Genomic DNA, 18644 nt, shown 5'->3' with positions numbered 1-18644 from the left:
AAGTGCATTACTGTACACATGGTTTTTCCAGCTGAGGGGCAAATTGAAAATACTGTTTGCAAATACCACAAACTTTTTTATACCAAGAATATTCCTTTAAATATTTATCAGGACTTAATGGAACAGTCAGTAATTACCCGTGTGTTGTTCCAAACCCAGTCTTTTTTCACTAAACACGAGGAGGCATTTTTAAAAATCTTCACATATTTTTTACAGATACAGATCCTCGAAAAAACAACAGTCCATAGTGACTAGGGGGCGTCAAGCCACAAAAAGGAGACAAAGCATCATTATATGGTCCATATGACGAAAGTTTGGGGTCAGTAAGATTTTTTTTTTTTTTAAATAATACTTATTTCATATCAGATCATATCGATCAGAAGTGACCTTAAAGACATTTGTATTGTTACAAAATATTTCTTTCAAATAAATTCTGCTCAGTCGACATTCAATAATCAAAAAATTCATAAAAAAATTTATCACAGTTTCCACAAAAAGCACAATTGTTTCCAACATTGACAATCATCACAACAATAAGAAATTCTACTTGAGTACCAAATCAGCATATTAGAATTATTTCTAAAATATCATGTGACACTGAAAATTCAGTTGTCTAAAGTCATATATCTGTGTGCGCGACACACAAATCGACATGCAAGTCATTATTCAACATGTGTGACAAGAGGGTGGGTAAATAATGAGGATCATTTTTGGATGGTTTATTTTTTAATCATTATATGATGATGAAGGGTCTAAGAGACTTGAGAGTATTTGCAGTTATTGGAGGTGTGGAAGGATAGAAAACTCTGGATCAAATCAAAGATTAGCCCACACAGATAGAACCAAATGAACAGTACAAGTTTTCTTTCTCACTTTCAGTTCTTGATCATTGTTTGTTTGGCAGTTATATTCACAAAAACTCATTATACATGTTTTGGGCACGGATCTTGTGTCTAGCTGTTGTGTTTAATCTCTTGAATAAATAAATAAACCACATTTGTCTCTGCCAGGCAGGGGATAGGACTGTTCACACAAGGTGTAAATGAAATAGATTGAGAGTGACACAGAATAAACTGCCCTTTTTTTTTTCACGAGTCTAAAAAATTGAGATTCATCTTCCATCTACATGCTTGGCAGGGGGGCATACAAATCAACCCGTCCCTGTCTCAGTATCACCCCTCATCTCCTCATCCTCCTCTCCCAGAGCACAGGGACTTCTAGTGTTCTATTAATGCTGGGCTTGCCGTCCTCTTGTGGTGCCGTAGGTCAATTGGTAAATGTGAAGAGGTTATGGAGTTAGCTGGAGGCACAGGTCTTATCACTGTGGGTGTCTGAAACATGGCAGGGGGACCATCAAGTGCTTTTCAGGGGATCAGCACAGAAAGCCACAGTTTATGAAACCGAACAACTAAAACTTTTAAAATCTTATTTATTGTCTCTTTTGTTGTTCTGTTTGTGTTTAACTACAATAACCGAAGTTATTTCCAGCATCATTATTATCATGCTTCTGAATGGATCTGATCTTAATGAGAGATAACAGACTTGATTATTATTTCTTCTTTTTAATAGATGATCTTCTGTAGAAAATGAAGGGATGATGAGGTTTTTGATGATGATAATAGAAGATCTAAGATGTCATTTGACTTTCTGCTGGGCACACGTCTGACATTCTCTGATTAAATGGCAAATGACTGTACCGAGATTCAAAAACAACTTTTCTTTCCATTGTTTACTTTCTCTGGCCACTGATGGAGTTGGCAGCTGAAGATATCGGCCTTTAGAACAAAAACTAACAAATACCCTGACAAACAAACACCCTGCCCACCCAGATTCTTTTCAAAGTCTCTTTGGAATCTGCTGAGGATTGTTGGAAAAAGAAAAGGTTAGGTTTGAATGAGGTTATAATAAAATAACACAAGCATACACTCATCTGCTTTTTAAATTAATTTTCTAATCTGATTGGTGTCTCACTCTCGCTCTCTCTCTGAGATTTGTAACAGCATGTTCACACCCAAATTGGAAACTACATTACTTTCCCCAAATTAACTTCGCTTAGCATTTTCTACAGTGTCTGTGGTTACAGTGTATTTCTGCTGAAAAAGACCAGCATGTTATGTTTTGGTTGTTGGTGTTTTCACCAGGTGTCAGTATTATGTTTTGTTCTGCTTAGTTTCATTGTGTTCTGGTTTGGTTCTGTTCTGTTTCTGTTCTCTGCATTTGTATGTTGACCAGGGCTGTGTCTGAAATCGCCCCCTATACCCTTAAATAGGGCACTATTTGAGGGAATGGCCATTTGTAGTGTTTTCTAAAACCATAGTGGTTTATCGAGTGCACTCATTCAATCCCACATGTGCCGCAATAACAGTGTACTGTACAACCTGTGTACGCTCAACGGCTAGAGAATACTCATAATGCACTAGGAGTGTCATGCAGAATGAATTACCGCGTCTCGTCAGAAGATGGTACCTGCAGCTGAATCATCCATCCTCCATTTTCCAAACCACTGGTCCAATGGGATTTCACTGTAATATCATACAGGTATAGTTCCTTTTTATTGATTATTAAGGTTTATACATGCTAGTTTTCATAACAGAGTTCAAGATAAATCTTTTCATCTTACTACTGGAAAAAAGCGGCAGCTTTTCCGGCGCATTCAGTGTCTGAATTCACTTGTTTTCACTCAATCCTTTGACTATATTAGTGGAGTAATGTAGGGAATAGTGGATGAGATTATAGGGGGCGATTTCAAACACGTGGCAGTTATTCACTAATAAAGTTCACCTGTTGCTCATTTTGTTTCCTTTGCTTAGTTGTTTGTTCTACATTTTGTGTATTTCAGTTCTGTTAATAAATTCAGTACTGCTGAGAATATAACCTTTTTCTCATCTTTTTTGCAACCAAGTGTGACACAGGCAGTTTAGTTTTACCATCATTATTTCCTTGGACATCCAGTATCATCATAAATATTAGGGCTGTGCTATGGTGACTGTATATGTATTGGTTGCTAAATTATGTTTCTGTATCTGTATTCAGATAGAAATTAATGTGGGGCTTGAACCTGATATATTAGATTAGAATTAGACACATTTTTAGATGAATCTCAGTGTTATTTTAGTATTATTTATTTACTGTTATAGCGTTTTAATATTTTAAGAGCTTTTTTTATATTTTCAGTTTTCGTTTTAGTGTAAGTTTTAGTAATGTTGTGCTTTTGTCATTTCTACTACTGTTTTTATATTTCTATTTAGCTTTAATTTATTTAAGTTTCAGTTTTAGCCATTTTAGTACTTTAACTTTAACTATTTATTTCAGTTAGCTGCCAAGGCAACATTTTCGTTTGTTTTTCATCTGATATTTCTTTTATTTTAGCTTTATTTCTATTAATGAAAACAATTTTTAATACTTTTAGTTTATTGTAGTTAACAATAACAACACTGATTTATATTTTCCATAAAGAAAATATGCGTTGTATTATTCATAAAAGTATTTTATTACAAAATTATATTACAAATACAGGTTGCCAATATCAAAATGCCATACAGTAGATACATTAAAATGCCAAATAGGGAGTGGTAGAGCTTATGCAATACGTTATTTTTAAAATGTATTAAAATATTATGAAAGAAATCAAACACTTCTGAATAGAAAAAAGTCCTAAATTTGTCCATGGCTTTGACCTTTTTGAGAACATAAACATGATGGCAGATATATAATTTATAATTTATATCTAGACCTGTTGTAACATTAGAGCTATAGTCTAGACAGAGTGGCAGCCATGCTGAATGGGAGTGAACTGCCGTGTGTGTGTGTGTGTGTGTGTGTGTGTGTGTGTGTGTGTGTGTGTGTGTGTGTGTGTGTGTGTGTGTGTGTGTGTGTGTGTGTGTGTGTGTGTGTGTGTGTGTGTGTGTGTGTGTGTGTGTGCTTTTGTTTATATTACATTGTGGGGACCAAATGTCCCCATGATGTAATATAAACCTGAGTTCACCTACATCGTGGGGACCAGCCAGCGGTCCCCACAATGTAAATGGGTTTATAAATCATATAGAATGAGTTTTTGTGAAAAAGTAAAAGTTTGCACAGTTTCCTGTGAGGGTTAGGTTTAGGGGTAGGGGCAGGGTAGGGGGATAGAATGTACAGTTTGTTCAGTGTAAAATGCATTGAAGTCTATGGAAAGTCCCCACAATTCACAAAAACAAACATGTGTGTGTGTGTGTGTGTGTGTGTGAGATAGTGTGTGGGAAAAAAACAAGTGTTCATTTAAAGCCCACAACATCATGGCAGAAAGACTCGCTGATCAATAAATATCACCTCAATAAAACAGAAAATGATATAGAGGAAAAACAAGAGATAACAGTGCAAGGAAGAGGTCTGGAATGAAGAAGTAAATCCCACTGTTTCTGAATCCTATACCAGCTGAGCAGTTGCTTTTGAAGTCAGTGTGCTGCTAAAAATAGAGATTACTTTATGTAACCGTACCCATTTTAGGCACAATGATGACAGCACATGTGGATCTGGTGTACCTCTCTGTCTGTCTCTCTCTTGCTCTCTTTTTTCCCTCCTTCCCTCTTTCTTTATCTCACATTGCATAATTTAAGCAGTGGTAGGATGATCTAGCTGTAACATGGTTTTTGAATTATAGTCACTACATCATAACTTATACTCATCAAGTTGTAGGAGAGTCAGAGTGCAGGAGGAGAACTGATTCTTCTTTGTTCTGTTCACCTGCTCTCCCACAGGTCCTCTCCCACTGCGTTCGCACCTGTTAATTAAACCAAGAGCGGTTAATTGCAGCAGATTAATGAATGCAGAAATGATCTGATTGTGCAGCAAGTGTGAACTTCTACAACAAAAGAAATGTTACCTTTCGCTGTGCTCTAAAAACACTGTGCAGTGTGAAGTAATAGCTTTGAAGAAAAGTCTCTGTATTAACTTGTCCTCGCAGGCTGCACGCAAAAATTACATGACCAGGGTAGTCCAATTCACAAATAAATGACTCTTGACTCTTGAATTAGCCTGAAATACTTCTCTTTATCATTAAAGCATCAGCAGTGATAAAATTTCTGTCATGTGTAAACAAAATGGACATTTTAACTGAAAATACCCAAATGAATCAGAATCAGTTAGAATCAAATTATGAGCTTGTGAACCAGAAAGGAATTGTTTGGTCATTGAATTCAGTACATATGGGTGCACCGTTTGAATTCTCCAGATAAAAGTTAGAAAAAGGAAACACTTTCTCTCCCTGTAGTGTGTCGACAGTCTTCTGTTCACTGTGGCTAAGTGGATGTTGGGCATCATGTTGACAGACACAATTGGGTTATGGTGAGGATGTTTGTAGGGTTAGTCATAATAACCATTCACATGAATAATCTATTCGTCTGCATGCCAAAATGACTCAAACGTCTCTTTTTATATGCTTTTCCTTTTACTTGCTTTCCTTGTTCATCCTTAAAGGCCACTGAGTACTTTATTCAATGTGTTGACATAATTTCCACTGAACCAGGAAGACATAGCGGGACATATTGAACAGCTCCAATAGCCAATAGCGTTTTCTTTATATCACAGCTAATGTTTGTCCTCCTAATCCCCTCCTTATTGCTTTAAAATATAGCATTCTTTGCAGAATTCAAATGGGTCCGATACATTTTCTGGTATGCACACATAATCTGCTCTGTGCTATGGTGCCTCTGGACTGGAGCAGACTGTCCGTGCTGTGGCGGTTCATGTGACACTAACGTGTAACCAGACTTAATTCGCCTCAGTGGAAAACATATTTACACTGTCTGAATTGTTCCATATTTCCCTTATATAGTGCACTATGTGCCATTCACCATGTAGAAAATAGTAAATGTGTGAACAAGTGACCGATTTTAGCCACAGCTTCAACATCTATTTGTAATATAGGGGGCGGGATGCTTTAGAATCTAGAGAGCATTTGATTGGCCAGAAAATCTGATGAGAAGCTGAAGTGCAGAGTGATGTCAAAATCATTGATCCATATTGGAAGGGGCGTGTCTGCTGTGAGACTTTTTTACTATTACAGCTGTTGAGATTATCTGATCGTGAAAGTGTTGATTATTGCAATATATTTAGATCTACTACCGTCACATGAAAGGTTGCAGTGATGAGCTTTGTAGCCGATGACAGACATGTTGTTGACCCAGGGGTGGCGCCAGAGAATTTTGAACGCAGGTGCTGAGGGGGGCGCTTTTAATAATTTTATAACAAAATTATTTGATTCAGCACAATTTAAATAAAATTCTAAATTTTATTCGTTTTATGAAATCAAACCTTTATATACAGGCTAGGCCTAGACATTCACTGAAAAAGCATTTTGGAATTTCAGTCAATGGCAATGTGACAACAAAAAGCACTGGGATATATTTACTTGCTATGCTATAGAGCCTTCGCTCTCTGTGTATTGATGGCGAAATGTGCCAAGCTGTTTTGGGCATCCCCGCAGTCTCGCTTCTCGGATACAGGAAGATCTCTCACATGATCTCTTACATATACAGGGAGTGCAGAATTATTAGGCAAGTTGATTTTCTGATCATATTTTTTTTCCAAGCACATTTTACCAATTCCAATCCACATCAATCTTAATAACTACTATTAATATTGTTTTTAATCATTTATAAGTGATATATAATTGTTCATGAAGGCTGGAAATGAAGAATGCCCTATATTCAGGTGTGCAGAATTATTAGGCAGGTTTTCTTTTACAGATAAAATGAGCCAAAAAAGAGATTTAACTCAGACTGAAAAGTCAAAAATTATTAAATACTCATGAGAAGGACGCAATACTAATGTAATACTAGAAATTGCAAAGTTAAAGCATGACCATTGGACAGTGAAATGCTCATTGGGTCAGCGGGGTCATACAAAAACAGCTGGAGAAGAAAAGACACGTTAACTGCAAAATAATTAAGAATTAAGGTGAAGAATTAAGTGTGAAACCATCAGGAACCCTTTAGTCCCCAGCGCCACCATTTCCCAGTACTGAAACCTACCTGGAGTCTTCAGAAGTGTGAGGTGTCAGGATCTCAGAGACTTAGGTTAGGTGAAGAATCCTAAAAAGCGACCCGCTCTTAATAAGTATCACAAGCTGAAGTGTTATAAAGTACATGAAGACTGGGTTTTTATAGGCCTTATAGACAGACAGATTGAGAGTGACTCCTGAAGGACCAGCACCACATCCTCTTGTACCACTGTTTGAAGAATTTATCTTCAAGAATCTGGCAGTAAGGTGTGGGAGTTCACTTTTAGTCCATCTCTTATCCTGAAATGTCCATCTTGCAGAGATGGACTAAATGATCTTCCAAAACTCACTGCCAGATTCTGGAAGATAAATTCTTCAAACAGTGGTACAAGAGGATGTGGTGCTGGTCCTTCAGGAGCTGTCTGTCTATAAGGCCTATAAAAACCCAGTCTTCATGTACTTTATAACACTTCAGCTTGTGATTCTTATTAAGAGCGGGTCATTTTTTAGGATTCTTCACCTAACCTAAGTCTCTGAGATCCTGACACCTCACACTTCTGAAGACTCCAGGTAGGTTTCAGTACTGGGAAATGGTGGCGCTGGAGACTAAAGGGTTCCTGATGGTTTCACACTTAATTCTTCACCTTAATTCTTAATTATTTTGCAGTTAACGTGTCTTTTCTTCTCCAGCTGTTTTTGTATGACCCCGCTGACCCAATGAGCATTTCACTGTCCAATGGTCATGCTTTAACTTTGCAATTTCTAGTATTACATTAGTATTGTGTCCTTCTCATGAGTATTTAATAATTTTTGACTTTTATGTCTGAGTTAAATCTCTTTTTTGGCTCATTTTATCTGTAAAAGAAAACCTGCCTAATAATTCTGCACACCTGAATATAGGGCATTCTTCATTTCCAGCCTTCATGAACAATTATATATCACTTATAAATGATTAAAAACAATATTAATAGTAGTTATTAAGATTGATGTGGATTGGAATTGGTAAAATGTGCTTGGAAAAAAAATATGATCAGAAAATCAACTTGCCTAATAATTCTGCACTCCCTGTACATGCTATTAAAGGAGGGTTAGGATATTAATTTAATATAAACGTGTGACTAAATGCTTAATGGCCTAAATGAATGACGTCTAGTTGACAGGAAAAATCTTTAGTCGGGGGCAGCCCGTGGCATAAAGGAACCATCCCATTTTAAAATAAAATGCAATGACATACCTACAAAAGTGCGACAGTAGCTGCAAATCATGTCATGCGTGCGTAATGAGTGAAATGTTTATTTATTTCATTTGTTGCTTTTATTTTCAACTTATTTATTAAATATAATACACAGCCTGTATAATGGCTCCTAGAAAAAAATATATGGGGGGTGCTTTGGTCTTAGAGGTGCTGAAGCACCTGCTAGCCCCTCCCTAGCACCGCCCATGTGTTGAGCACATGAATGCTGGGATCTCAACATTGCACCCTCACAAATGCTTTCATCATAACTAACAGTGAAAACACAATGTAATTAAGAGATTCATTGTGCAGTGAAGACAGCGTCATTGATTATAATGGGAGATTTGGCGAGAGTACAGAACTCAGTCACTGATAAACTCTGTGCTCTGTGATTGACAGCTTGAGCGATTATAAAGGAAGGGTTATTTGATTTTTTTTTATAAATCAAATGTAAATTCATGTGCATTACTCTTAACATTGACACATCTTCCTTGTTAAATGAACATTACATTACATCAAAAAAGAAAAAATTAAACCAAATACAATTCTATTTTGTAATTTTTTCATTAACAATGTATTGTAATAAATGTTCTATTTATCAAAACCAAGTCAGTCTCATCAAGTTAGTGTTTTAAGCATTTCTACATTCATTCCAAAATAATAACTAAAGGCTGTAAAAATTTAAACAATATATTTTATTTATGTATTGATGTTTTTCTTTTTAATAGTCAACTTACGAAGATGTATTTTGAATACGTGAACGTGCACGTCAACAAGAGGCGGGATTTATCACACAAACCAATCATATCCAATCATAACCAATTAGCTCCAATCATAGCGTGATGGAGACATTGCCTCCTCTCACATGACTTTCCCCATTCATTCTCAATTATCCCCTACAAAACCCACCATCTTTCTAATGGTCTAATGGTTTTCTATGAGTGGAAAGGGAGGCATGTAACTCCTGCTGTAATTTTACCTGCGGGTGTCGCTGTGGGGCAGTGTTCATTTTAGAAATATGAGTGACTTGCACTCTTTTTAATGTAATAATTTGTAATATTTGTGTTGTTTTATATGTAATACGGATTCATTTCTAATCTTATTTTTTTGAGGAGGCACTGCCTCCCTTGCCTCCTTGGAGGAAACGCCCCTGCACAGATTATTTTTAGAAATGGTTTACTTACATGTTGTGGCATTACTGTTGGGTCCATATCTTGCAGTAAAAGTCTGTTTGCAAAACCTGCATCAAAATTGCGACTGATTTTATCAAATAATCCACAGTGAGATGTACCAAACAAACAAATCATTCTTTACTGAGACATTCACATAGTTTAAAATAAATAACCACTTTCCTAGCATTAGTATCTGTTGGAAGGAAATATTATTTTTAGTCCAGTGATCCTGTATCTCTCTTCTCTGCTTGTCATCTCACTAACGTGCCAGTGGGCGGGGCCCAAGATGTGATTATGTAGAAGTAGCCATTGATCTGATTCTGCAGAGGCGGTCTTTCGGCGCACTATGACGTCATAATGTGACAAAATCCAAAATTAGTTGTTTTCTGACCTTGGTTTGAATAAAAAGCAACAAGGAAGTTTTGAGTTCTGAAACTTATATGATGTTTTTATAGTACAATGACCTCTTACATCAAAATATATATTATATATATTAATATATTTATATAATAATATATTTTGTAGATATTTCTTTTTTCGTCTACACAATGAAGGTCAAGGGGTTGTTAAAATATTCTTCACAATATCTTCTGTGTTCCGCATAAAAGTCATACAGGTTTGGAATGACATGATAGTGAATAAATGTTGGCAGAATTCACGTTTTTGGGTGAACTAGCCCTTTAAAGGTGAAATGTGTAATTTCTGTGCCATAAAAGGAATTTTGAAAATAATGATTGTTGTTCAAACACTTTTGCCCCTTTCACTCTGTTTGTCTTCAAACTAATAAATTCACTATTTATAGAAATATCAGACTGATCAAACAAACAAAGCACCACATGAGTGCAGTGTTTACATTTGATATGAATAGCTTCCCTCTAGTTGTCTTTGCACATTAAACTGGTAGAAGAGAAAAAATGCACCCTTCACCTTTAATCTTCTCAATTGGTTTTCCTTGTAATAGCCACCCCCACGGTCGCACACATGCCCCCTTTTCTTGCTCACGTTTCTCTCTCACGTTTCTGTTTTCTCCACAGGGATCGGACAGGGTGTTCCAGTGGTGGCTCTGATAGTGGAGGGGGGTCCAAATGTGATCTCTATCGTACTGGAGTACCTGAGAGACACTCCACCAGTGCCTGTGGTGGTGTGTGATGGCAGCGGTCGTGCCTCTGACATCCTGGCCTTTGGGCACAAGTACTCAGAGGAAGGCGGGTATGTGAGGTTTATCTCTCTCCACTGTAATAGTACGATAAGATATGAATATTCATTTACATATAGATGAAGATTGAACTGTAGCATAGAACAGAGCACATCAGTAAGTGCCCACTATTTCAGAAGTATTTTTCCCATTCATTTTCTCCATAAGGACTTCTAAGACATGAACCAATCCAACCAGCTATGATATGAATCACAAATGTAACACACTTTAATTAAAGAAAGAAAAAAAAAGAATTGTAGCTAAAGACAAGGTGTACTTGATGTGTTAGGTTTTATTTTTAGCAATGAAGTAATCATTTCATAAAGTACTGAAAATTATGTATTCTTGAAATTTTTCAATAAATGGTGGACATTTTTTTAAATTATTCATATAATATTTTTTGCAATATATTGTAATAATATAGAATGTAGCAAATGACATAGCTATTGTACAAAATATATCTCTAAGCAGGGCTCTCAGCAGTAGCGTGTAGCTCAGTCACTCCTATAGCCACAGTGATGGTTTGAATTTTATATATAATATATAAATTTTTAAATTCTAGTCTTTTAAAAAGGCATCTGAAATAATAACTAAGTGCAATGTAGTATTGTCAAAAATATAGATTTTTCAATACATATTGATACTGAAATATCTGAAACGCTTCAAATACTAATTTTCTGCAGAATAGATATACGATACCAGATGCGCTTTCTCGCTCCCTCATTTTGAAGTGGGATTATGCATATTGCACATAATTTTACTAATTCCCGCAGATTGTGTGTTCACAACCAATGTGCGTGCACATAAAGCTGCATCTCAGTATTAAATTGAGTTCTTTTTCTCTGCTTATTGTGCTTGCACCGTCAAATACACACAAAATGTCAAAATGCCAGTCTTGGCAACTATTCACATAAACACAGTCAGTTATGTTTTAAGTGAATATAAACAGAAAGAAAATGCATGTGTAACAGTATAATGGATCCCTGCATCAGGTCTTAAAGTGACAGCAGGCTAATATACCTGCTGCCAAATTATGAGATAATATTACAAATATCCCTATTGGCCGGCGACAGCCTATGACGTCATACAGCGCGACCCGGAAGTATAAAGGGAGCGCCTGGAGAGACAGAAGACATCTATCGTCTTGAGGGACTGTTCTGCAGGCAGGCAGCCCGAAGCATGGCTGAAAAGCGCAGAGTCTCGTTCCCTGTTCTCAGGGTACCATGGTTACATACGTAACCTGAGACGTTCCCTTTCGAAAGGGAACTTCAACTCTGCGCTGATTGCGCTTTGGGGAACGATATACCCACGCCGCCATGCTTGAGGAGAGTGCATGCCAAACAATATGGCTGACAAACGTCAAGCAGTTTCGAAGGAAACGCTTAGCAACTCACCCTCGGGTCACACCAGGCTGTCAGTGACAGCATTCCCTATGGCCAACAGCCCAAGCTGAGCCAACAGAGGCCTTCCAGAGATAGAAGGCCTACTAAGGCCGCTAGAGGCATCTGAAACCAACTTTTCCACAGACAAAGTAGCTTCTTTAAGGGAATGAGGCCAGGGAACCGAAGGGAACCCCGTCCAGTCACTAGAGGGGAACGAAGTTACCCCTAATGCCACCAGGGAGGCCGACCTGGTCTGTCATAGGACAAACTTAGTCTTGGCCAACCCTGTCTGAGTACAGAATCTCCATAACACATTCTTCATAGAAGAGAGCAGGTAAGAGTGACTGCAGAAAGGCAGAAGCAACTCAGACCCACGCGTAGAGATGGGCATCCTGGAGCGCAGAACTCAGCTGAGTGCTATGAACCCTCTTAATGAGGGGAGATAATCCACTCATCCTAGGATCTACTCAGTGCTTAATTAACGCACTGAGGAGGCTGTGCGCTAGAGAACCCTGATACAGGGGAGCACAAACCAGCCTGGGGCTGAATCTTAGGAGGAGGCCCGATAAGGCCTACCACCATGATCAGCTTAGGGAGCTAAGCACTATTACAACATAACCCCAAAGGGGAAGTACAAAGCTCACCTAACAGGTAGACCATGCAATGGGCACGTACTCATGGAGGCCAAAGAGGAGCCTACAGCATGATAGTAACTATATGTGAAACAGAAGTATATTCAAAAAGTGGCCTGAAGGGGCCACCCTGAACACCTGTCTGGCTGCAGCAGACAGGCAACTTCAACGGCAGCATGGGAGACTGCAAAGCGCCCGTATGATAATCTACCCAACACAATCCAACGAGCAGTGTACTCCGTAAAAGCACCTTTTTACTCTTTCAAGCAAGAGGAGTACAACATACGCCGACACATAGTCGAGGAAGGCCCGTGCGGGCCTATCACCTCAACAGACACGTGGGCATCAGCTCGTGGCAGTGTTCTTAGGCACCGAAGAACGATAAATAACCGACACCAAGGAGGTTAAATATCATCTGGGCACCTGGCCAACCAGAAGTGTATATAAAGGTTCTCAGAGAGAAGTACACATCAACATATACCACTATGTTGAAAAAGGGCAGCCCATAGGGCCTAGCAACCTTTAGACATATGGCATAAGTCCAGTGGCCATCTCTAGGAGCGTGAATTGATCCACCTTAGACCTCTAGGTGGCTATTAGCTCAACTAGCGTAAGATCAGGCTCAGGGAGACGGATGCAGTTCAAACCAAACCTCAGTAAGGTTTAACCACAGCATACATCCTGAGGGGCTAGCCACTCAAGTACTCGGAAAAGCACCATAAATTCTCACAGCGAGAAGAGTATGCAGCTGAACTCCAAATGCTACACCAGAGGCCGAGAAGAGGCCTATCTTAGTAAACATATGGCATCAGCAAGCAGCTGCCATAACCAGTCCACCCAAAAGCCATGTATTTAGCATTGAAACTTCCTCAGAAGAAATACATAGAACGCTACCACCCAACGTGAACAGGCCTGATTAGGGCCTATCCGTCGAGGTGGGGCGTGGCCTTTTAAGGTGGTCAGGTTTTTTCAAAGCATCCTGCCAACAAATCAACTAAAAAGGAGGCCTAATGGGGCCTACAATCTCAGCAACAAGTGGCGTTCAGCAACTGTTGAAATGAAACACAGACTGTGCCAGCATGTGAACTAGAAAAGAGGCCTGTTGGGGCCTACCATTCAAATGACACGTGGCTTCAGCCCGTGAAATGCTGTACACTATGTGAGCAAACTATGATCAGCTAACAGCACTTGTTATAAAAACAATTGCTAACTAGAAGGAGGCTAATTAACCATAAGAGCCTACGATCAAAGTTATATGCAATATAGCTGTTAACAAGATCACAAAAAGGGAGCTAATACAAACCAGCTTTTTTCAAAAAGTGGTTCTATACTACCCTGAGTATGCAATCCAACAGGTGATGCACTCACTAACACCAATAAACCTACTAATGGGGAATATAGGTCACCATCGTCTCCCATAGCGGCTACATAAAAAAGCCTGCTATTATGGTAACATGTGCTAACCTGTGGCAGCATAAGTAAGCTCACATACAATGTAGGGCAAAAGTCTAGAACTTCAAAGCAAATGCAGCGCTTTGATGTATGTGCTGTTTTCAAAGAGGAAAATAATTCTCTCCATACAGATTCTCAAATCTGTACTGAGCCATAGAGGACGAATGCTAAACCCTAGCAACGTCAACTCAAACTTGATTAGAGAAACAAGTGGCTCAGAGGAAAAAAACCATTTTCCCTAGCATAAAAGTTCTAGAAAGTGGGGCCTTTCACACACAGCATGACTTATCTACGCAAAGATAAGGGCCTACCACCTGAGATAACAGCATCAGATAGTCTAAAAAACAGTCTACAACCTAGCTGTTTAAACTCAACAATTGCACCTACATAGTTAGGGGATAATGGGCATACAGCCTGACAACTCCCTCGGGAGGAGACCAGAACTAGGAACTATACAACCTGACAAGGGTTTACCTAGCTCTAGCCTGGCCGCTAAGCTACAGGCCTTCTTACAGGGCCACAAGCCTAGTGAAGCCTGGGCTTCACCTTCAAATCTCATGGAAAGAGAAAGAAGCTCACAAGCAAACAATGTCAGGCGGCCGATTAAGGCCGACCTAAACATGCATAATAACTGAAGTGACGAGTGCCAACTCAAACTACCCTAGAATACAGCAGATGAGAAGCTACTTCTAAACAACAGGCAGCTAAGAGGCGGCCATTTTGTGGCCTGCACACTAGCTAGCCTATCAACTTCAGAAGCATCTGAGCATGAATATGTTTATATACATATACATATGCATATGCAATAAACATACATATATATACATACACACATATATATACATACAGGAGGTGGAAGAAGAAGAGGAGAGGGTTGATATAAATCGCCCTATGTAGCTGGGGAATCGATACAAACGCAACAGTGTTTACAATCGATCACCCACCTCGCTCTTGCTTCTTCCTCCTCCCGTCTGTCTGGGTTCAGATACAAATCTGGACGGCTAAGGGTTTTTCCATGCCCTCCCAATCTCAAACGAGGAGATCAGAAGGGAATGGAAAGTCATGGAAGCCGCTGCATTAATGGACAGAAAGGAACCGCTCGTCGAGCCATCCGCGCGCGGACCCTTTCTTAACGCGCTCTCACGGCAGCTGCAGCCCGCCGAAAAGCGCGTCCCAAACACACAGCAGCTCCGCACACACACACAACAGCCAGAGGAGCGCTCGCGCCGGACACGATGACATCAAACAGAAACAAACTCATCTGCGAGCCCTATGATCGCAGCCACCGTATTGCCTCAGCAAACGGGGCCAATACCATAAGGCACAGATGCAGACACTTCTTCCCTCGGGAAGAGTGTCAAACGAGAACGGAGCGTCCCGAAAAGGGAGACGCTCACAGTAAACAACAGACAAACACAGACAGCGCCCTCAAGCACTGTGTATGCTCGCTCCTCTCCAGACAGAAAAACGCCCAGAAAATGTGAATATAAGTGTCAAACCCGGGGACATGAATAAACACATCCTCTTGAACGTTAGTAAGGCATATAAAAAACCCTACTGGAGTTGAAATAGTCGTAATCAGACAGAACAGGACCGAAAGACGAAAAGATGTCTTCTGTCTCTCCAGGCGCTCCCTTTATACTTCCGGGTCGCGCCGTATGACGTCATAGGCTGTCGCCGGCCAATAGGGATTGGAGTTGTTGGATAGTTCAGACACCTGGGTCACGTGACGTTCCCCAAAGCGCAATCAGCGCAGAGTTGAAGTTCCCTTTCGAAAGGGAACCACTAGCCACAATGGCAGGTGAGCAAAAAAAAGTTAATGTCAAGCCCTAAGTATAACTGTAATGATTGGTCAAACAGGTTTGAATCCAAATGCAAGCTTTTATTGTGCAAGTGCGTTGTCGAACAGGCAGGGTCGAACAGGGGCAGACAGGAACAGCAAGGGACAGGCAGAATCGTGGTCACAGTACAGGCAGAAGTCGGGGCAGGCAGATATCACTCACATGTCGGGAAACAATATACAGTCCAAAGGTAGGCAGCAGAGAATCTTAAACAGGTAACAGACAGGATCAGTAACAGGCAGACAGACAGAATAACAATGCTCGGAATTGTAACCGTGGTAAACAAGACTTCGCCATGAGGTGGTGTGTGAGTGAGTCTTAAATAGTCCAGAAAATGTGCTTCAGCTGTATGTGGCAATTGATGATTGGTGTGAAATGTGTGCATGTGACTGGCAGGGAGGATTATGGGAATTGAAGTCCTGGAACTGACAGGAATCGTGACAATAACTTTAAAATACAATAAATTTTATTCGATTTCTGCAAATAATGTTGGATGATTTTTACACATTAAAAATAATTAACAGAATTAAAGGGTTAGTTCACCCAAAAATTAAATTTCTGTTAATAATTACTCACCCTCATGTCATTCCAAACCCATAAGACCTTTGTTCATCTTCAGAAATGCACCTAACATGATTAATTGCAGTTAATCTGAGAAACCTGTATAGCTTTTTATATAATACATTTTTAGTTGATTCACAGCCCTATGTTTTCAATTTACTGCAAAATATTTAAACATTTAACATTTTTTATAATACTGCATTATTCATTAATTGTGATTAAATGCAATTAATTTCAAGACAGCATTAATTTTTATCATTTACTACAAAATATTTAAATATATACAAGGAATTCCAAGGAAGATTTCTCTTCAAGGTTATGGGTAGTGTAGTTCTTTATAGACAATTTGAATGTTAAGCACAATATTTTTAAACAAAAAGTAAAGTTGAAATCACAGTGACTTTTTAAAAGGGTCATATGTTATCATCAAAAAGCAGTTTGTCAATGGAGAAAATGAATGGGACTTTTTTCCTTCCGGAGCCCTACTGTTGCACTCTGTTGGAATATTTTCATTGCATAAACGAATTGCTCTGATATCCTAGTCTCATCTTTCTCTCTGACTACATGCTAGAATCATAAACGAATCTCTGAGAGACCAGTTATTAGTCACCATTCAGAAGACGTTTACATACAGTCGGACGCAGGCCCAGCATCTGTTCATCATTCTGATGGAGTGCATGAAGAAGAAAGAACTGGTGAGTGTGTGCTGTGTGGCTGTAAAAGTCTTAATGATTAAACCCCCCTAATCTGACAGATTTAAAGAGATTCCTCTAGAGCCTTTTTATTGTACTTTATATCTTAGAGTGCTTTGTATGAGAGTGAACTCATGATAAAGCCAGGAGATTTTTCTGCCGTACATTCCTCTCCATGTCAGCATGCCATTATTCTATCGGACAGTCAGAGATGCGTGTAAAGTGGCCCCTTAAGCTCGGGGCTGATAAATGTCACTACCTCTGCAGCCCACATGAAGTACATTTCCTCAGGCCCTGAGACCATCTCTTCGTATTAGCTTCTCGCACACTTACACTCTCTCTTTATCTCTCTGATACACAGAAAGTAAAACTATTCTTACTTACTACTGATACTATCACCTAAAACTTGTCACATACTTGAATCCAATGCTCCTCTGTTAAATTATTCACCAGATGGACGAAACCATAATCTGTATGACATTTCATTTAGTGCACTTTCCAGTTAGCTCATCTAAAAGCTCTCAGACACTTCACATTTATGTATCCTTCACCTGTCAGCCATTACTTCCAGAATGGCCTGAAATGCCTCAATAAAGAGTTTAAACAATCAACTTCAGTGTCGCCAGGAGAAACATATCCTACTTTTAACTCAACATGCTTTCTATCAAGTAAAATCTATCAAGACCTTGATTTGCATGCAAAACATTTCTGGTTGTCTTTGAATGTGAATGTAATTGAAATTAAACCTCAATGTTGTGTTTGTATATTCAGATATTGTTTTCAGTCATTAAATCATACATCTTCAAAGTGATTTTTGTGTTTGTTCTTTTATTACGAATGCTTTGATTCTTCTTTTAGTCATTGTAGTGGTTTCACACACTGTCTGTGCATGTCTATGTATTTGCGATTTTGTGTATGTGTACACCGTGTTTTTTTCTAATTAATTTTCAAAATTAACTGTTTTTCAGTGTTGTTTGTGCCTGCATTTCCACTGTGAAGTATGATCTGTAGATGTGTTAATCCTCATTATGAAGATGACCTATGAAGATTCATAGATATGAATCTTTGTACCCACACACCATATGACTTTTACTTAAGCCTGTGTATTTATATGCTGTATTGGCTTAAATGCAATTGTATTCAGATGCAAACTGTTTTGTTGAAGGTGAGAGCTGGTTTTGAGTACAGCACATTGGCTTTAGTTTACATGCCACCCACTTGAGTATGTTTTATTGATGACTCAAAAGTGAGATCACAAAGCCTTTGAGACACAACTAAGGGAAGCAATTAAAAATATTACTAGAGGTATTTTCACATAAGAGATATTTTGTCTCAGAACAGTTTGTAGCATTAATCCAGTATACAAGCACAAAATGCCACTGCGAAAATACCAAATAAACACACATACATCATAATCTGTGACAGACTCGCACAAACATGTACGCTTCTGCTCAATGGGGTGTCAGATGTGCTGGCAGATGAGTGCAGCATGTGTGTTTGGGAC

At 38.9% G+C, this 18644-nt stretch overlaps 1 protein-coding gene across 11 annotated transcripts in view; it reads left to right on the top strand.

Moving 5' to 3' along the window:
- Window positions 1-18644, top strand: part of trpm3 (transient receptor potential cation channel, subfamily M, member 3) — a 162648-nt gene that overhangs the window by 102214 nt on the left and 41790 nt on the right. For all 11 annotated transcript variants that reach the window (XM_067408415.1, XM_067408412.1, XM_067408422.1 and 8 more), the window contains exons 7-8: window positions 10420-10594; window positions 17020-17143. In XM_067408415.1, coding sequence (XP_067264516.1) covers window positions 10420-10594; window positions 17020-17143 — 299 coding nt within the window. The remainder of the gene's footprint in view (window positions 1-10419; window positions 10595-17019; window positions 17144-18644) is intronic.

This window comes from Chanodichthys erythropterus, chromosome 13 (assembly GCF_024489055.1).
Source record: "Chanodichthys erythropterus isolate Z2021 chromosome 13, ASM2448905v1, whole genome shotgun sequence".
NCBI lineage: Eukaryota > Metazoa > Chordata > Actinopteri > Cypriniformes > Xenocyprididae > Chanodichthys > Chanodichthys erythropterus.
The sequence above is the reverse complement of the archived record's forward strand: the minus strand, read 5'-3'. Positions and strand labels throughout refer to the sequence as shown.